At 38.4% G+C, this 22,001-nt stretch overlaps 1 protein-coding gene across 2 annotated transcripts in view; it reads left to right on the plus strand.

Annotated features, from left to right (window-relative positions):
• The window catches only part of LOC127455281 (serine-rich coiled-coil domain-containing protein 2-like), a 70,832-nt gene that overhangs the window by 29,961 nt on the left and 18,870 nt on the right, over positions 1–22,001 (plus strand). For both annotated transcript variants that reach the window (XM_051723027.1, XM_051723028.1), the window contains exons 5-10: positions 13,597–13,696; positions 17,105–17,210; positions 17,818–17,986; positions 18,160–18,225; positions 19,543–19,635; positions 20,562–20,672. In XM_051723027.1, coding sequence (XP_051578987.1) covers positions 13,597–13,696; positions 17,105–17,210; positions 17,818–17,986; positions 18,160–18,225; positions 19,543–19,635; positions 20,562–20,672 — 645 coding nt within the window. The remainder of the gene's footprint in view (positions 1–13,596; positions 13,697–17,104; positions 17,211–17,817; positions 17,987–18,159; positions 18,226–19,542; positions 19,636–20,561; positions 20,673–22,001) is intronic.

Consider the following 22,001-nt stretch of genomic DNA (forward strand, 5'->3'; position numbering starts at 1 on the left):
TGCTCTGGGAGGCCCCTAGCCCTCTATCTGCTACAATACAAAGGTCTCCTAAGTGTGCCTGTGCTTGAGCATGTGTCTTTGGAGTGCGGGGTTTTTGAAAGAGGTGCGTGGCTAATTCAACATCTGATTCAAAGTCTGGCGGAAGTTCCAGAACGGCTCAAATTGCTTACAGCACCCTTAATGAAAGACACAATGGTGATTGCTCATGGATCACCTCTTACAGGATTTGAACCTACAACCTATCGACTACAGGCTCAGATCTTTAACCACACCTAAGCTACTCTCACATTATGCAATTATAATGCAACTATATGACAACCTTAAGCCTTTATGTGAATTTTTATTAATGTTACTACTTTGATATCATATCCAAAGAAAAAAAAACATGTCAATACCATGGTACGTTTTGGTACTTTTCTATTAGTCTCACTTAATGGCACAATGGTTATAGCTCATGGATAACCCCTTTCAGGATTAGATCGAACCTCCTACCTTTTGGTTAACAGCCCAGATGTTTAACCACACCTAAGCTACTATCTCATTATGCAACTTAAAATGCAACTGTATGACAACATTAAAGGTGCTGTGATAAAAAAAAATAAAAAAATGTCATGCAGAAAACATCCCTATTTCCTGTCACATATCACTGAAATCTGCTGCCATGAAATATCACACCTGTCTCTGTAACAGCAATAGGCTCTGTAAACAGCTGGGAAAAAATGATCACAGGTTGCGGTCAGATTCTTTGTTTAGCCCATCAGATGACTTGGAAGCACTTTCTGTCAGTTTTTCTGCGCCAGCGTTCCCACGTGTCCCGGAAATTTTGCAGTGCAGTTTTCCAGTCATGGAAAAGGAGAAAATACTTAAATGTCCTGGATAATAATAATTTGTGTATAATGAAACTGTTTGACTGTGATGCTAACAAGTTTTGTGTTACATGTACAAAAACAAAATAACGATTGGGATGGTTGTCAAATACACAAATTTGTATTTTTTTGTCACTGCCAGCAGCTGTGCATTGTGAAACAACAGGTGTGTTCGAGTTCGACTGTGCTTTGCTTTACTGATCAGTGAGATTTGCTGGTTGCAGTCGGGGGAGGAGTTGAAAAGAGAGCAGCCAACCCGGACACTTTGCTCTTTCCGTCATCTGCTGAACCTACACCTGTCACGGAAGATCGCGCGATGTTTGCAGAAAGAGTGGATTTCAGATTGACAGATGCTTGAATTTTACACAAAATAATCAGAACATTGTTTATTTGAAAGGTATTCGTGCTGCTTAATACAGTGCCTGCTGTGTGTATAAGAAAGTCCAATAAAAGCCTTTATTATTTTAATATCAATAAAGGAGTCAGTATTTTTAATCATTTTTAATTTTTTTTAAAAAAATTTTATGAATAAACATGATATTACTATAATAAACATAATATAACATGATATAAACATGATGTAAAGTTATAAAAACATGGATTTGTAAGTTTAGCCAAACAGCAGGTGTCAGAATAAACACCTTGGTTATGGGATACTACTAAACTACTCTTATATCTGCCATAGACTGACATAGCAGAAGTAGTAAGAGATGTATGTAGTATGTGCCATTGCGAACGTAGCCCATGAAACTCGTGTAACCGTTGTAACGTTGTGAGTCTAGCCAGTCGTGAATAAGCTGTGTTGTCATTCAGAGCTTGTGCAGCTGCTCTGGAGGAACTGCGACTGCTCTTGAATCACTCTCGCGGTACTCTGATGGTATACGTCACGGTGAAGCGGCGGTGGCGCCGTTTCAAGTCGGACAAAATTTCTAACCGACATGCAATCCTTCAGGTCAGGCACCGATCAGTCTGCGCAGTGCTGCATGAAGTCGAACACACCTAACATCAGTGGCTGACTCATGAACGAGTCAGGAAGTGTCAAGGACTTTGACATATTTGGGATGAAAATGAATGTTTGAATGCACAATTAATCAAATTAAAATCACAATATGTCCTAGTGTCATTATTAAACCACAAAATGCTGCAATTTAATTGAGTAAATATATAATCTGCATGTACTGCGTGCTTCAAAAGTGAATGTGTGAAGCCGGCCGCTCATAACTAAAAACACAGCATCATGAACATCACGTGTTTGTGTAGTAAATGACATAGAGTAGAGCATTCTGAAGCATGAGAGCACATACAGGCTATATATTTATTTAATTAGATCACAGCTTTTTGGGTTTAATAATCACACTGGGCCATGTAGCGATCTGCTTATCTGGAGGTGAGAAACTACTGTCAAAAACACAAATGCCAAAATAAAAGCTTGATTTAAATGGATGCGTGAAAAGGCAAAAAAATAAAGAAATACTTTAATTTATTAGTACTGTATAGATATGTAATGTTTAGTGTAATTAAATAATAATAATAATAAAGCAATATCTCACATCTGTGATCTGTTGTGCAGCACTTCATTTGATAAAAATATCTCTAGTGTTGTTTCAGATTAATTTGTTAAAAAAAATAATGCATTATGTATGAAAAATGAACTATTTTCATTTGATGAAAGTTTAAATGAATTCATTTGATGAAACACCATTTTGATAATACATTTTAAACTGTCAAATACAGATTTCAGAAAAAATAACCATCCAATAACCACAATATACATATTATGTGTTTTCGCTTAAATATTACACCTGTTGGGCACATAAAATGTCCTGGAAAATTGTGCCTTGAAAAGAGAGGGAACCCTGCGTTCACAAGGCAGCCCATATAGGGGTAAAAGGAAGCTGACAGCATCAGTTTGAGAGTTGTTCATTTGTCACATGAGAATGGCATTTTGCTACCATTGCTTTTGACAACTAGCGTTCTATGTCCATTACTGTGCTCTTTCCCAATATGTGGGTGTTCATAATCTTTCTTATGCTGTGTGTGTCTGTGTGTGTGTGTATACTCTTGTGTTATGAGTTTCTGTGTGAGAGACCTCTCATCTCTGATCCTGCTAATTATCTCCTTGTTAATTAGAGATTAGCCTCTGTGGCTCTGACTCGTGACTCAGCAGGATTCTGATTCCAGGCTCAGTCTTTCATAACGGAGGTCCTGTTCTATCTCAGCTGCTTCCGAGGCCCCTGATGGGATGGGAATGTGGAACGGTGCAACTTAACATTCCACCTTTTGATTCCACCTTTTGATCCCAGAGAAGCCAGCTGAGACATTGTTACCATTTTTCTGATTTCTTTTGTTCGGTCTGATTGGTTCTGTGGAATGTAGAGAGATTGTAAGGCAGGATTTGAAACGGTAACTAGATTTGAGTTCCAGCCTTCTCTTGTATTGGATACACACAGATACAGACCTGCTGACTTGACTCTGACTTTAGACTTTACATTATGTAATCAGGATAAATATAAATTAATTTAAAGGTGGCTGAGTCATTGCTATCGTTCTTGTGTGGGTGCTTGGCTTTATGGAGAGGAGGGGTTCAGTTTACCTAATTGGATGTGCTTCAGGTTGAATTTGGCTTGGGGTGACATCTGGTGGTGTTCTGTAGTACTGCAAGAAATTGAACATCCTGCGTGTGTTTCTTGCTAAAGCAGCTCTTTTATTATTGCTCACACTTGGGGGTTAGGGGTTTGAACAGCACTGTTTATGCTACAGAAAAGACTGATGCCGCAAATCATGTCGTATTTTTAGAATAAGTGTGCTATTACTTTTCTATTTTCCGATGTACTTTTTTTTTTTTATTAACAATAAAACAGGTGAAAATAAATCCCCCAGTCTTGCATTGAAGGCACCCGAGGCCTTTCTCGGGATTAGGGACCGGATTTACAAAACATTCTTAAAGGAATATTCCGGGTTCAATCAAATTTAAGCTAAATCGACAGCATTTATGGCATAATATTGATTACCACAAAAATTAATTTTGACTTGCCCCTCTTTTTCTTTTATAAAAAGCAAAAATCTGGATTCCAGGTAAGTTAGGCACTTACAATGTAAGTGAATGGGGCCAGTCCGTAAACGTTAAAATACACACTGTTTAAAAAGTATAGCCACAAGATGTAAACAATATATGTGTTAACATGATTTTAGTGTGAAAAAAATCACTTGCTAACCTTTTCTGTTTAAAGTTATAGCCAATTTTACATCTTTGTTGTCATGACGATGTAATGTAAACAAACCCTAAAAAGACTGTAAAAAGCTTCACATTTCCACCTTTAAACTCTCCATAAACTGGCCCCAATCACTTCCATTGTAAGTGCCTAACTCTGACCTTGATTTTTGCTTTGTATTATTATTATTTCTTTTAAGAAAACAAGGGGTCAAAATTACGTTTTATGGTAATCAATATTATGCCACAAATTCTTTTGATAAAACTTGTGTTGAACTCGGAATATTCCTTTAAAAATAAAATTCTTCTTAATTAACTACTATTTTCTTATTTTCTAACTTTGACCTAAGAAAAAAAGTACATATTTTTTATTTCCAAAAGGACTTCTTCAGAATGTTCATTTCTTTTTTTTTTTCTTAAACTGTCAACTTTTACAGCTAGATACATTCTTTAGCATTTGTCCTTTATCCAGCCCCAGAAGAGACTTGGCGGGTGGACATTTTTGACTTGGACCAGGAAGCAATGCCTAAGCAACCAACCAGAAGTCCCTAGCAACAACATAGCAGTGAGCTGAATGTAAAAATCTAATTCTAAATTACAATTCTTAACGTATTTACTAAAATTGTGTAGAGAAACTTTGCAAAAGCAGACCTTCATGGAAGTGTCTTCACTAGACTTGAGATTGTTGCCTTTTTCACCCATCGATAATTAGAAAATTTTTCAGATGATTATTGATATACAGAAATTCTGGATTTTTTCAAATATAAATTGGGCTACCTGTTGCACAATAGTCTGTGTTTTCAAACATACATTGGTAAAGTGTGAGTGGCAGGGTAAATTAAAGGGGGTTGCACACCGGACGTGTCTGACAGATGACATGGTGCATTCAAAAATTAAAAATAATTATTTTCTATTGGTACATACACAGCGTTGTCTCACCTTCTCTCGAGGCTGCTTTAAAATCTGTTGTGCCACGGAGCGTAACTTGAACAGTTTTCCATTAAATTTGACCCAGATCATTATCAGACGGCAAACATTATTTACTCTAGCCATCAGTGGATGATATATTGTATATTTCATATAGCCTACACAATGTATTTTCAGTTACAAGTGTGTCTTTTTGTGGTTTGACAGCTTAAATGAAACCTCCTTAAACAAATACAGAGAAAATACATAATTTTTAATTGTTCAGTTTGTGTAGTTAATTCAGTTTCATACACTAACCTGCAAACTCATCAATGTCACTTTCATTCTTGAAGAAGTACAAAAACCTTTGTAACTTTTTTGTGTATGCATCCTGTGCAAGGAGCTCTAAAATACCCATCATATGCTGTGATACCTATGCCTTACGACCTTCTTCAGTAAATGTTATATCACCCCGTTGTGGTCTCCCAACGCTATTATGCCAGACATTAAGCAGAAGCCCAACTGAGTGAATTGGAAAGCATGCAAATTACGCTTCTAATTTAAATGTAGGTTAATGTTAATATACTGGCGGAGAGAAGTTTGGAATAATGTACAGATTTTGCTCTTATGGAAAGAAAAAGTGGCATTCAGCTGATCACAATGTATAGTCAGGACATAAATAACGTGACAAATTACTATTACAATTTGGAAAAAATAATTTCAGAACTTCTTAAACTACTTCAAAGAGTTCTCATCAAAAATCCTCCACGTGCAGCAATGACAGCTTTGCAGATCCTTGATATTCTAGCTGTCAGTTTGTCCAGATACCCAGGTGACATTTCACCCCCCACTTCCTGTAGCACTTGCCATAGATGTGGCTGTCTTGTCGGGCACTTCTCACTCACCTTACAGTCTAGCTGATCCCACAAAAGCTCAATGGGGTTAAGATCCATAATACTCTTTTTCAATTATCTGTTGTCCAATGTCTGTGTTTCTTTGCCCACGCTAACCTTTTCTTTTTGTTTTTCTGTTGCAAAAGTGGCTTTTTCTTTGCAATTCTTCCCATAAGGCCTGCACCCCTGAGTCTTCTCTTTACTGTTGAACATGAAACTGGTGTTGAGCAGGTAAAATTCAATGAAGCTGTCAGCTGAGGACATGTGAGGTGTCTATTTCTCAAACTGGAGACTCTGATGTACTTATCCTCTTGTTTAGTTGTACATCTGGCCTTCCTCTTCTCTTTCTGTCCTTGTTAGAGCCAGTTGTCCTTTGTCTTTGAAGACTGTAGTGTACACCTTTGTATGAATTCTTCGGTTTTTTGGGCAATTTCAAGCATTGTATAGCCTTCATTCCTCAAAACAATGATTGACTGACGAGTTTCTAGAGAAAGCTGTTTCTGTTTTTGCCAATTTTGACCTCAAGACATGCCAGTCTATTGCATACTTTGGCATCTCAAAAACAAACACAAAGACAATGTTAAGTTTAATTTAATCAACTAAATAGCTTTCAACTGTGTTTGATATAATGACAGGTGATTTTTCTAGTACCCAATAAGCAATTTAGCATGATTACTCAAGGATAAGGTGTTGGAGTGATGGCTGCTGGAAATGGGGCCTGTCTAGGTTTGATTAAAAATGACTTTTTTCAGATAGTGATGGTGCTATTTTTTTTACATCAGTAATGTCCTAACAATACTTTGTGATCAGTTGAATACCCCTTTGGTAAATTAAAGTACTAATTTCCTTCTGAAACAGCAAATTCTTCATTATTCCAAACTTTTGGCCACCAATGTGTATCGATTCCTCAATAATATATCGATAAAACAACATACCAATCAATAATCGATATATCAATGTTTTATGACATGTCTAGTGTTCACTAAACCTAGTGTTATCCTGTTAAACCAGTGGCTTGCCTCACACATGCCCAGTAATTGAATGATTAACAGCAGGGGATCTCCTCTAGATTCCTCAGCTGTGTCTTTAGTTTGAGTCCTGTGATCTAACTGAGGTTGAAATAGAGCATGGGTTTATTTGGATCTGATCTGATCTTACACTCAGTGGGTGATATAACGTCAAACTTTGTCTGCAGCTTGAAACAAAAAACATTTAAAGAAAGAGAGACGAGAGAACTATTGAAAAGTTTTGTTATTTAACTTTCCAATAAAACACTGAAACTAGGACAGAGAGAGTGAGACATAGAAATTGTTGCTGGAAAGATAGAGGGATTAAGAGTAGAGTTGGTGCAAACATTACTAAACAAGCCCAGAGGGTGTGTGTGATAAGCTGTCCTGCCCTAGAGGATTCTGTGTAAAAATTACTTATATTTTTGCAAACATATGTGCAAAACCATTGGGAAAATCTCAGTTGGATTTTGTCATGATGGTTAGCTATTGCTAATAATAGATATGATGATTATTATGTTAAACTCTGCACAGTATACACTGTAAGATGTTCTCGTGACAAATTGGAAAAACATGCTGCAAAAGAAATTTGGCAGTGTTGAAATCGTACAACTACATACTATACTTTAGGCCACTAGGGGACAGTATAGATTCAACAAACATAAGAAACATTTTCAGAATCTCCCTGTTTCTGTCCTTCTCAACTCTTCTCTCTCTTTCTCTCCTTCCATCATGTATAGTACTTGCGTGTTTAAGTGTTTAATCCCTTGGTTGACTTAAGACTTCAAAGCGCATCCCCTGTTAGGCTCATTTAAGAGTTTATTTGTTCTAAATATAGTCTGTCTTACAGGAGGCATTTACAGGCCAATTCATTAGTGGCTAAATGAGGTAGATGCATAAGCCTTTGTTTTCAAGACAGTAAGTAATTCTGGAACATGTCTTTTATCTGACTCTGTTTCAATATTAATTAGAAGAGAGTTGTGGTGTATTGTTTTCTCTTTATTATCTGCTGGGATTGCTAAATGTAAACATGATTTGTATAATTTATTATAAATATTTCACCCCTGGTTTATTGACTCTCGTATTTAGTTTAATCTCTTTGAGACCTGCTATTCCTAATTGTATCGAGAGCCTTTTCACACATGCACACACATTCTCAGAGGTTGTGTTTTGTCTTTGAGTGTTTGGCTCAGTTGTGTGTGGCACTGCAAGTATGAAATTGGATCTAATGCACATATTCAAGATGACAGGAACATGAACTAAGCGATGGAAAACAGTTTTCTCTCAGGCAGTGATGAAGGACAGACATTTATTGTACAGACATAATGCATGATACTAATACATGTGGGCATAAATCTCAACAGAGTAAGTGTGTTATGTTTATGACTATGAATCTGTTCTGAAGGGGTTGATACAAGTCTGTCCTGTCCTGTATTGTAAAGGTCAAAGGTCAGTTGAAGGCAGTGTGTACTGGGGAAAGAGATTAGAGGTCTACACGGGCCTTAAAATGAAACCCGACCCGCACCCTACCCGGCCCGAATGATACCATCAGATTATAAGCCTGAACCCGAAATCGCTCACTAGCTTTATAATTTCTTGTAGCAAGTACTGTTGCAATAGGCTATATTTATGCAAACATATAGGCAACATTCGTAACAGTATTGAAACAGTAAACATACAGTTTTAACAAGGCACAGCAGCCCCTCAGTACCCTAGAGCAAAACGGGAAAAAAAGCATTGACTTAACATTTATTCACTGAAACCTTGCTTGGCGCAGAACAATCTGGAATAATAGTTTGGTAGGCCTGTTTAATTTTTTCAGTAATTACAAACCCGAACCCGACCCGAACCCGAAGTCCTACTTGAAAAACTGACCCTGTCGGGTTGCAGACCTCTAAAGGAGATCTAAACTGTACAGGTTATTTAATCAATCATGAAAAAATATGAAACATTTAATAATAATTTTCATTAAGTAAAATAACATCAGTAGTTGATGTACAGTGTGTTCAGATATGAATATTGAAAAATGTAGGAATCAAAGTTTAATGACATTTTAACTCTAGGGCATTTTTGGGCTGCCACCTGCAATTATTCACAATCAAATTTAAAAAGCTCGCCATTTACTGTACACAAACTGTGGACTTATTGCCAAAAATTGGTCTTATTTATTCGTACATAATACTGTGTATGTTTACTGATTATTAATGTGGAATAGAATAATACAAATTTTTTTTTTTTGTTGTCCTTATTTTTAAGCATATCATTCTTGTTCTCTTAACACCACACCCCTCCAAGAAATCTTATTTTATTCCACTAGATGGCAACAAGTACTATATATATATAAAAAAATAATTTTTCCTCTCACCTTCTGTCACAATCTGAAATGTAGGTGGCACTCTTATTGCATTTAAGCCTTCACAGATGTGCTTGTCCATAGACATTCAGTCTAATTTTCAGTTCATGCACCACCCCCATTGTTTCTTCGAATATCTCAGACTCTGAGTGGACTAGAAGCTCAATCTAGGTTTCATTAGAAAGCTGAGTTTCTGACACATTTTATCATCAATAGTTGATAGCATATACTTCCGATGATTCGTTTTGCATGCCTTTCCTGCTGGACTGCATATTTTGTTCTGGACATCTAAGATATAACATTGGATTATTCACACAAGCAAGCACACAGACTGCTAATTTTTTGGAAAACTGCTTAAGGTAAAAGCAGATATAACGTTTTTAGCTATTTGGGGCTCACAGCAGCAGTGATCTGCGCATAAAAGAGATGTTTGTATTTGATGTCTTACAATTTATCATATTTCACTTTGTGATTCTTTTGAAAATCTTTCAAACTGTGGTATTAGGGCAACAAAATATTTCGCATTGCTGAGAATGAGAGCTTTCATTTGATACATGATTTGTCTATTTAAATGGTTTTTGAAAGCCTTTTATATTCATATTAATATTTCTATCACATGACGTCTAGATGGCACTGATTTGCAACACAAATGTTTTCAGGCCTTATTTTGTTATTTTATGTAACATAAATGCAGAAGTGATGGTAATCTATGAAAAGTTCACATGCTAACCTTTCAAAAGATACCCCATATACCTGACTTATGTATTCAGAGACCAATATTTTAAGCGTAAACTTTTTTCGAGACATAGCAACCCCTTTTTGGACCTGCTGGCGGAGTTGAAAGGTTAAATAATAATAAGCTTTTTATCTTTATAAATAAAATGTTTGTTAATGTTAGGCAATACAGTGTGTAGTTATTAAGTTATTAGAAAAGGTTTCTGCAATGTGTAAGCAATAAGCTTCCTGCCTCTCTTCCTGTACAAAAAACATTTTTTCTTTGCAACTGCACCTTTTTAATGGAGAATTATATGATATGATATGATATTATATTATATTATATAAATAAAACTATTACAGAATAGATCAGCAATCAATGCATTTTGATTGATTAATTATTAATCTAAATCACCACCGAAAGCTTGGCTTTGTTGCTAAGTATATCTTTAGGCATCCAAGTAATTTTGTCTTGTATGTAGTATGATTCAGGAATTCAAACACATTTCTTTTGATCTCCCCCAAATATGATGTTACATTCCCGAGCACACCACTCAGATTGCGTGAAATGTGATCAGGATTTTGGGCTTGTCCGACAAGAACTTTCTTAAATGTTATCAGAAGTTCTGTCTGTATCGGTTCAGCTCTAAAGGGACCTTTAATCCGATTTTACCAGCTGATACTTCCAGTCCTGTGTGTATGGGCTGCGGTATTCTGGCTCTTTCTGCACAGAAGGAGAGTGCTGATGGAGCTCGGCTTGCATGTCTAAGATTCTGCCCGGTGCAGTGAAATGTAATTTCCTCTAAAGTAACCTGCCGTAACTAAGCCCCTTTATACCTGGAGAGAGTCAGAGAGAGAGAGTCAGAGAGAGAGAGAGAGAGAGAGAGACCCGAGAGACTGTGTGTGTGTGTGTATGTGTATGTGTGTGTGTAGGTAAAGAATATGAACTAAGGTTTCTTTAAATACACTTTTTAAACACTTGTTAGGCAGAGTGTGTGCTGGAGAGAGGCCTGTTTCTATTTAAGTAGATATAATTACAGTTGAAGTCAGAAGTTTACATACACTTAGGTTGAAATCATTCAAATTCATTTTTTAACCACTCCACAGATTTCATATTAGCAAACTATAGTTTTGGCAAGTCGTTTTGGACATCTGCTTTGTGCATACAAGTAATTTTTCCAACAATTGTTTACAGACAGATTGTTTCACTTTTAATTGACTATATCACAATTCCAGTGGGACAGAAGTTTATATACACTAAGTTAACTGTGCCTTTAAGCAGCTTTATAAAATTCCAGAAAATGATGTCAAGCCTTTAGCCAATTTGCCAATTAGCTTCTGATTTGGAGTCATTTGGAGATGTACCTATGGATGTATTTTAAGGCATACCTTCAATCTCAGTACCTCTTTGCTTGACAACATGGGAAAATCAAAAGAAATCAGACCTCAGACAAAAATAATTGTGGACGTCCACTTCATACTTAGGAGCAATTTCAAAATGCCTGAAGGTAACATGTTCATCTGTACAAACAATAGTCCGCAAGTATAAACACCATGAGACCACACAGCCGTCATACAGCTCAGGATGGAGATGCATTCTGTCTCCTAGAGATTAACGTAGTTTGGTGCGAAAAGTGCAAATCAATCCCAGAACAACAGCAAAGGACCTTGTAAAGATGCTGGAGGAAACAGGTAGACAAGTATCTATATTCACAGTAAAATGAGTCCTATATCGACATAACCTGAAAGGCTGCTCAGCAAGGAAGAAGCCACTGCTCTAAAACCGCCATAAAAAAGCCAGACTACAGTTTGCAAGTGCACATGGGGACAAATAACTTGCTTTTTGGAGAAATGTCCTCTGGTCTGATGAAACAGAAATTGAACTGTTTGGCCATAATGACCATTGTTATGTTTGGAGGAAAAAGTGTGAGGCTTGCAAGCCGAAGAACACCATCCCAACCATGAAGCATGGGGGTGGCAGCATCATATTGTGGGGGTGCTTTGCTGCAGGAGGTACTGGTGCACTTCACTGTGATAGGTTTAGGTTTGTGGGCAATGGAAGAGTCATGAGGCAACGAACTGTCTGTGTGAGTATTTTATTACTCTTCAGCGTCACACAAAAACTTTAACAAAAAGGGCACTTAGTGGCCAAATATACACACAAACGAGTCTTTGATAATCTGGCAGGCACATCCAGCCACAACTCTCTCTGCTGTCTCTCCCCTTTACACTGACACTCTGGCGTGCCTTATCAGGTCTCCCTCCGCCATCACTATAATGAGAGGCAGGTGTTAATCACGACCCAGGTGACGAGCTTTACTGCTCTCCCTCTCCCTCAGACAAACACATGACCACGCCCCCCATGCCACATTCACAAAATAGATGGCATCATGAGGAAAAAAAATTAATTTGATATTAAATTAAATATAAAAATATTTTGAAGCAACATCTCAAGACACATCAGCCAAGAAGTTAAAGCTCAGTCTCAAATGGTTCTTCCAAATGGACAATGACCCCAAGCATACCTCCAAAGTTGAGGCAAAATGGCCTATGGACAACAAGGTCAAGGTATTGGAGTGGCCATCACAAGGCCCTGACCTCAATCCGATAGAATTTTTTTTTTGGCAGAACTGAAAAAGCGTGTGTGAGCAAGGAGGCCTACAAACTTGACTCAGTTACACCAGTTCTGTCTGGAGGAATGGGACAAAATTCCAGCAACTTATTGTGAGAAGCTTGTGAAAGGCTACCCAAAACGTTTGACCCAAGTTTAACAATATAAAGGCAATGCTACCAAATACTAACAAAGTGTATGTAAACTTCTGACCCACTGGGAATGTGATGAAAGAAATAAAAGCTGAAATAAATCATTCTCTCTACTATTATTCTGACATTTCACATTCTTTTTTTTTTTTTTTTCTCCCCTTTTCCCCCCAATTTGGAATGCCCATTTCACAATGTGCTTCAAGTCCTCATGATGCCGTAGTGACCCGCCTCAATCCGGGTGGCGGAGGATGAATCTCAGTTGCTTCCGCGTCTGAGACCGACAATCCGTGCATCTTATCACGTGGCTTGTTGAGCGTGTTACCGCAGAGACGTAGCGCATGTGGAGGCCCACACCATTCTCCACGGCATCCACGCACAACTCGCCACGTGCCCCACCGAGAGCGAGAACCACACATTATAGCAACCACGAGGAGGTTACCCCATGTGACTCTACCCTCCCTAGCAACTGGGCCAATTTGGTTGCTTAGGAGACCTGGCTGGAGTCACTCAGCACGCCCTGGATTTGAACTCGTGACACCAGGGAGGGTAGTCAGCATCAATACTCGCGGAGCTACCCAGGCCCCGCGCTTTTGCATTTTCAAATTATCAACTGGTTAGAAAAGTCACCATTTTGATTGAAGCTCCTAGTCTTGAAAAGACCTCCCTGAAAAAACTGTAAACAATATATTATTTTTTTCTGTTCACATAGCGTCCACTGTTTCTCTTCTTGGCCAATGACTTCTGCCTGATCTTTCTTAGTCATACATTCTTGGAGTGATTACAACTGTTCATTATTTACCACAAATGTCTTTCATGCAAAATACTGAATGTGGCCTCTCTCAACTTATCTCTCTCTCTTTGTTTTGTCATTTCTCATGCTCAGGACATTCTGAACAACTTGGATAACACTGCGTCATGTGACCTGGAAGAAGATGACCTCATTCTTGATGTGGATCTGCCAGAAGACGGAGCCTTGCACAGTGGTTAGTGCGCATAAACACACACACTCACACACACACACACACACACACACACACACACACACACACACACACATACTATGGAACGTTCAATAGAATTTCTTAATTAAGATCTTTTTCTCTGTTGTTTCAGTAAATGTCTTAATAAATAGACTTTCTGAATCCTCACTACTGTTTTCTCAAACTTGTGGATCTTTTTAAATAATAACTAAATGAATGCCTCTCTTATTCTGTTCAGAAGCAGTACAGGACTTTACCAGCAACTACTTACCTTTATAATTACAATACACTTCTTTATGAATCTGTAATCTAATCACCTGGAATCTAACTCATTTTCCATTTGATGTCTGTTTACATAGACAGTGAGAGCTGATTTAATCATTATGCTGATTGATCACATCCAAAGTCAGGTGATGGTCACCACTTTGAATGTGTATGACTTTCATTTGAATGGCTGTGTCAGAGTTTCCATCTCAGTGTTTATCTTTATTTTTAAGTAATTAAACATAATGAATATACTGTATTTGTGATGATTTATAGTGCATAATGGCATATTTGACTTATTTCTGTTGTGTGGAATGTAAATTGTTACAGTGATCTAACACAGCTGGCTAACACACAAAACAACAGGATTAGCTGCTATTGAAGACACCACTACTAAACTAATGGTAGTCTGAATAAAAGGTCAGGTCACACAAAACTGAAAAGTCTGTCATTATTTACTCACCGCCATGTCGTTCAAAACCCATATGACTTCTGTGGGACACAAAAGGAGATTTTAGGGACAGCCCTAGTCACCATTCACATTCATTGTATGGGAAAGAAGTCATAAAGGTGTGGAATGACATGAGGGTGGTAAATGATGACAGAATTTTCATTTTGGGTGAAGCAAACCTTTTAATGAAGGAAAGTGGTATGAATCATCTGAGTGATTCTCAAAAGAAGAATAAGGTTGGTTTTGGAAGTGAAGGTCTTGGTGTTGAGGTCATTTTATGTTTTCTTCGGTCTAATGCCCAAAGTATACTTCGGTTAGACGCAAACGCTAAGCGTCTGCTGCATACAGGACACGCGATGGAAATGTAGTTATCAGCAGAGTGCTCGAGCACTGAACGTGTGTGGCCTGGTTTTTTTTAGCTGTGCTTCCTCTGAACAGTTGAGCCGTTGCTGACCTGAAGAAGTGCTAGAAGATGTTATTGTCTCTAAACAACAGGAGAACAACAACAGTGGGTGTGCACATCAAGAATGTGTGTGGGGAGGTCAGGAGATACCAGCATTTGTACAGTATAACTCGTCTGAAGAAGTATAAAGACATCTTTATGTGTCTAATCTCCTGAAGAGAAACAGTATCTCATAGCAGTCGTAGCTCTTATGCGCCATCCGCCTGTGTATGCGCGCAGTCAAATGAAGCATGCTTGTACGTTCGACTGTACACAGACGCTAAACTTTCGCATTAAACCCGAAGTATACTTTGGGCTTAAGGGTGTAATTGAGTGTGAAAATGATGTCACAGGTTTTGCACAGGGTGGTTATGTGTTCTGCAGTTCCAGAGTCTTGGAGGCAGAGAGAAATTACATGCAGTACCTGAGATCTACGTGTACCAACAAAGAAGTCCTAATACAATACACTTTAAAGATGGCATTTGAGTAAATCTGTATAGAAGAAGACCATGGAAACACAAACCCTTCCTTAACAGGACTGTACCAGTTAGGCCCAAAAAGTTTGTTTTGTGTTAAAGAGAGAGTTCACCCATAAATAAAAGTTCTGTCATCATTTACTCACCCTTATGTTATTCCAAGCCAATATGACTTTCTTTCTTCCGTGAAACACAAAAGGAGATGTTATAAGGAGAATGTTATAGACTGACTGCCTCAGCCACCATTCACTTGCACTTGTTAAATAAGAATTACTTATTGCTGTAATTCTGCCTAACATTTCCTTAGATCTCCTAAGAAAATCATGTGGGATAGGAACAACATGAGGGTGAGTGACTGATGGCAAAGGGATGGAATTTTCATTTTTGGGTGCACTATACCTTTAAGATATGTTTATTTGTGCATATTTCTGGTTATTGTTTGTTTTTGTGTTTTGTCTGGTTTACTTTCAGTATTTTGGCATGCACCACCAGAGCAGGAATGTTCGTGTAATTTGTATGTGGTATGTATGTATGTATGGATGTGTGTGTGTGTGTGTGTGTGTGTGTGTGTGTGTGTGTGTGTGTGTTGTATTTATAGCCCTGGGCACCATGTCCTACAGTCATATGAGGAGGGTACAGAGTCAGAAAGTGCCTAGAGGAGGGAATAGATAACTTCAGACCCCCTCCCCCTTTCTCCCCTCCCTCTCTGTCTCTCCTTCCCTTCTTCATTCTTTCATTGCTCGATCTGTCCGCTTGGTTGGCAGGAAGGCCTGCTGTTTTGACGCTGATTCTCATGACCAGTGGGAGGCTATGCCTGAGGGCTGTGCCGACCCAGGCGAGAAAACCACTGCCTGGCCGCCAGCAAGTCCAGCTCCCCTTCTCTACTAAAGGCCCCAGGACTCAAGGATTGCAGCTGTGTGTCGCTGTGTGTGTGTGTGTTTGTGTGTCTGATTCTGGTCAGAGCTCCCAGGGAGTTCCCAGAACTCAAACACACACACTTTCCAACAGGGCGGAAAAGTTACTGGATTTACAGCTTCTCGGAAAGTCGGAGAGAGTTTGACAGAAAACTTGTAAAAAAGTTTTCTACATTCTTTTTTGGAGTTCTACTTTGCACTTTAGAAGATTCCATTGCTCCGAGAATTTTTGTCTGGCTGGATTTAAAGTTTAGTGCTTTTTAAAAAATGTGAACTTATTGTTTTTCCTTTGGACATGTCATTCTAAACAGACCATCTCTACTCTTAGTTTTAAGGTTGTTTGTATTCTTGTGTGAGTTTTGGTCTGTTTTTAAAGCTGTTTCTTGGAGCTCTTGCACAGAATAGGCTGCAAGGACAAGAGGAATGTAGCAGGTCTGTTTTGGAATATCTTAGATTTCTGTCTGTACTGCTTGCTATCATATTCTGTGGTATGTGAGACACATAGAAAGAGATTGAGAGAAAAGTTTAGAAAGGTGGTGGGTGGGAGACAGAGAGTGTGTGTATGTGTGTGAGATTGTATATGCCTCAAGAGTGTGTGAATGTGAGTCTGCCCTGATATCTTGCCTCAGGCAGTATGAGTGCTTTGTATCTAAACTCTAAGAGACCACAATTTAGAAGGACACTGCACAACCTTCCAGAGAAAAATGACCTTCTTACCAAGAAGTGTTTGTGTCTGTGTCTGAGTGTGGTTAGGAGACTAACAGAATGTGGAAATAGCATTTAGAAGTGAATTGGCTTGTGGGTGTTTTTTCATTGTTTTTGTTTATTTGTCATTGACTGGTGTTGACCCCTCTGTGTATGCAGATGGAATGGCCCACTTTGAGCGCTCTGAGAGGGGGGGCCGGCCAACTCAGTGGAGGAGAAGACAGCAGAGATGGAGTGGAACGGATCATGCTCGCAATGACAACAGGTTAAAGCTAAAAGTGGATAAAAGTGTTAACAATGAACTTCAGCCACTCATTCATAATTTTTTAATCCTTCAGAATTATTACTCTTATTGTTACATATAAACAAACTGGAAATATTTAAAAATAATATTACTGTTATTACCTCACTATGGCTCTTTAGTTACATTATGTTGTCATCAAACTCTTTTATTTGAAGAGTTAAAGCTGAAACCTGTAACTTTACATTTTCTCAAACTCTAAACACTATGTCTCTATATGGCACAATAAATATTCCTCTGTTTGTTTTGAGCGACCTGTTTAGCCCGACACAACAATAACTTGGAGAGTTGGGGGTGGGACAATCTGTTTGTTCAGCTGCAGATGGGGGCATATACAGAATGCTGGTTGAAAGCACTAACACTGTTTATTTTTGCAAATTTTGTTCAGTGGTGCTAGTAGCACAGAAATTACACACTTAAAATAGAAATGAGATTTACACATGCTACCTTTTAGTAAAAGTTACTTAAACTTGGGCGGGTGAACAATAATAATTTAGTAATTATTATATTATTTAGTCATTAAATAATTCATAATTTAGCCTAATCCTTATACACACTCTCACTCTGATAGGCTGGTTGGGTTGCATTACGATGGGTGTCCTACAGGCCATCGGACTCTCCATCATGAAGTTCAGCATGACAGTCACACGGTGGCGCTAGATGACCTCACTCTCAAGCACATGGTTGAGGACTGCTCATCTGTTAAATCACAGCTGCTCAAACTCAAGAGTCTACTGCAGGTACAGCTGGGCAGCTGAGAATACATACACATACACAGCTGCTGGCATCTGAGCAGCTTTTAATGTGTGTGTGTGTGTGGGTGTGAACAAAATAAACAGGAAAATAGATAAAAATGAGTTCTAAACATGAGAGAAGTGCCTCTAGAATATGTAGTTTGTGTGTTTTTATTCAGATGGATGATGGAGATATTTCTCCAGAGAGTGTGGAATCCAGCGAAGACGACAGCAAAGGCCGGCAGGTCCGTAAAATCCCATAAACACCAACATGTAGACACTTTCTTATCCACATACGCACCATAGAGTTCCTGCAGCTCAAGTGGTAGAGTATGGTGCTTGCAACACCAAGGTCAGGGATTCCATTCCCAGGTAACGCATACTAAAAAAAAGTAATCTTGAATGCACTGCAAGTTGCTTTGGATGGAAGTGTCTGCCAAATGAATAAATGTATTTTTATATAAAGCTAGTTATAATTACTATAGGCTAATCCAACCCTTCCTCTAATAGATAACGTATGCAACAGAAAAACAAGCAAACATTGTTTTTCTGAAAGGAATAGTTCACCCAAAAATGAAAATTTGCTGATAATTTACTCTCGGGCCATCCACGATCTTCTTTCTTCGTCAGAACAGGATTTTAGATTTTTAGGAAAGTATCACAGGTTTTTAGCTTCATCCAATGCAAGTGAATGGACACCAATTTTTGACTGTCCAAAAAGCATATTTAGGCAGCATGTAATCCACATGACTCCCGCCGATCAAGGAATGTCTTCTGAAGTTAATCGATACGTTTGTGTGAAAAACAAATCTCTAATTAAAATGTTTTTAACTTGAAATCGGCGCTTCCGCCAGCTATCTGTAGCTGTTTGAATTGACATAACTCTCGTGTGAAGTACGTTCCTCTGTTGTAAACAGAGTGGAACTTCTGAATTCTCGCGTGAACACGCCAACGTGATGACGTCACACGATAGTGATGTGAGGCATTCAGTGTTTTCAGGAAGCAATTTTAATTAGCGATTTGTTTTTCACACAAACGTATCGATTCACTTCAGAAGACATTACTTGATCAGCGGGAGTCGTGTGGATTACTTTGATGCTGACTAAGTGTGCGTTTTGGACCATCAAAGATTGGTGTCCATTCACTTGCATTGGATGACACTAAAAACCTGGGATACATTCCTAAAAATCTTAAATCCTGTTCTGATGAAGAAAGAAGGTCATATACTGTACATCTTGGGTGGCCTGAGGGTGAGTATATGATCAGCAAATTTTCATTTTTGGGTGAATAGTCCTTTAATGAAGACGTCCCCAAATGTTCCCAAAGGGGAGGTTCTGACATGCAGTAATTATCTAACTTCTGGGGACAAATTTGTCCTCAAATTATAGCTAAGTAATTAAATCCCCCCCCCCCCCACACACACACACACACACACACACACACACTCACATGTATTATTTATATGTTTTTTATTATATGTGGAGGTGTTTAATATTATTTGTATGTGTGGTTAATATCTGTTTTTCTGTCTGTGTGTCTCTCTAATGTTATTTGTGTGTAAGATGGAGGAGCTGATGAAGGAAGTGGCACGTCTCAGGGAAGAGCTGATAAATAAAGATAAAATTATCACTCGACTCACGCATCAACAACAATCTGTGAGCCATCAGCAGTCCAAACACATTCACATTCACCCTCACTTTGACGATTTTGTAACAATTGAAAATACATAATACATGTGTGGTTTAACAGAGCCTGCAGCGTCTGTGTGTGATATTTTAGCCAATGCGAACTCCTTTTCTGCCTGAATTTAGTCTTGTGTAACCAGTCCTTAGACGAAATGTCCACATTGCAAGAACTGCCCATTTAGAAAGAAAAAAAAGCATTTGACTACCATGCTAACTGACCAACAACAGTTCATTTAGTTTATATACAGTTCTGCTTGTGGATATTTTGTTAAATTGCTACTAAACAAAACACTGAATATCTTTTAATGACTTTTATGACGCAAACCTGGCAAATCCATTAAACATTTCATCCTCAGAAGCGCGTGTTGCATCAACCTAGTGTCTTGTAAACACCTGTAAAGAAGAAAAAACTTGTGTGCTCGTACTCCCAGAAGTTGCCTAAAGTCAGCCAGTTAGATTAGAGCTTGCCAGATCAAGAAAGTACTTTTCAGATTTGTGTGCAGTATGTAACAGACGGTAAGTGAATGAACTGTAGGTGGTGCCTTTCTGAGGCTGAGACTATCATAAATGAGACAGTACCTCTATTACTATTTGAACAAACCAGTTTGTGCTACAGACACGAATGGCACCTTAAATTGTTCAACTCATTAAGTAGAGGTGCTATTACTTTGCTAAGCTGTCAGATTTTCACCTGGCTGACAATAAAACCTGTGAAAAATCTCATGGACTTGCATTGAAGGAGAGACCCGAGCCATATATAGGGAGCAGAAAATCATAGTGACTTGGGAGTGGGCTGTTTTCACATTGGCCATAAACAACTGCCCAAAATACCCTTAAAAACCACCTTGCATCACCATAGCAACCACACAGTAACTAACACTCTTTCTCTCTCTCAGCCGGTGAGATGTCATTGTCAAAAGCAGAAGTTGGTGGTCAAAGGTGAGAGAAGAACACATCATGATAAATCCACTCAGACGGTGTGGCGGCCGCCCCATCATCACCATGCTGTGAGTCCTTTCTCTTTATCTGGCTAGCAGCATGCATGTCAAAATGATCGCATCAATATGACACTCTAAAGTCACCCAAAATGTCATTGTAGTGAGTATATGTTTGTGTTTCTGATGAGCTGTCTCCCACTCTCTCATTTTCTGTTTCCCCTGCAACTCTTAAAGCATTTAGAGGTGGCTAGTTGTTTACAAAAGAAAGAAGCAAATGTGTTGTCAGGGCTGACAAATCAGACAACACATTCCTTCTGTTCTTTTCCTTTCCTCCATCCTCAGTTGCTTTCATTTTTCATGGTGAAATAGAATGTTGGCCTCGCGGGACAACCTGAGCTGAGACTCGTTTGCTGAGGTGCCGATTTGGCCAATTTGCGGCTGCTAGTGGAAAACGGGCATCTACTACAAAGTACAGAATGATTGTCATCTCCTATTTAAGTGAAGCAGCACAGCACTCACCTAGGTGGCTTAGCTTTCAGAGCCTCAGCCTGGGCTGTTCACAAGGGACGTGTTCTTATTGAAGACCGGCACACAATCACTAAAGCTAACAGCACACAGCGAAAGACCAGAGTCAAGAGAGATTAGAGGGAGGAGAGAGATGAAAGGAGGTACGAGAGATGGATGAGGAGAATTTGAAAGTGGAAATGAGCAAGAAAGGGAAATGGAGTTGTTGGGGACGGAGGAAAACGAGGTTCACACTGATGTTCTGCGTATGGTAGAGTTTGAAAATTAAGATTTTTTTTTTTATAAACTGCAGAACATCTTTACTAAAGCTTTTTAAGTGACTGTTCAAAGTTAAACTTTGCTTAACGTTATCATTAAATGAAGAGTTATTGCCGATTATTATAAGTAATGTCATCAAAGCAGCAAACAAAAGAGGAATTTGTGGAATGTTTAATTTTTGTTTAATGTGTTGTGGGTTTATCTATCTTTAAAAATGCTCATATCTATAATGTGATTTATGCAAATAGGACATGTTCGTGGACCAACATCCTTTGTAAAGTTCCAGGAATATTGTCAGGGCTTGGTAAAAATATAGATTTTTTAATTAATTATGATTTTTATTTGAATGTTCACAATTCGTTCACAATTCTTTATTATCTGATTATTCTTAAAATCCCAAGATCGATCTTTTAATTTTACTTAAAAAATGTATTTTAGTTTTGGTTTTGTCGATTGTCGATATTTAACCCAAAAATGAAAATTCTCTCATCATTTACTCACCCTCATGCCATCCCAGATGAGTATAAGTTTCTTTCTTCTGCTGAATACAAAAAATATTTCTGCTCTTTAGGTCCATACAATGCAAGTGAATGGTGACCAGACACTTCAAGCTCC

Source organism: Myxocyprinus asiaticus, chromosome 17 (assembly GCF_019703515.2).
Source record: "Myxocyprinus asiaticus isolate MX2 ecotype Aquarium Trade chromosome 17, UBuf_Myxa_2, whole genome shotgun sequence".
Lineage (NCBI taxonomy): Eukaryota > Metazoa > Chordata > Actinopteri > Cypriniformes > Catostomidae > Myxocyprinus > Myxocyprinus asiaticus.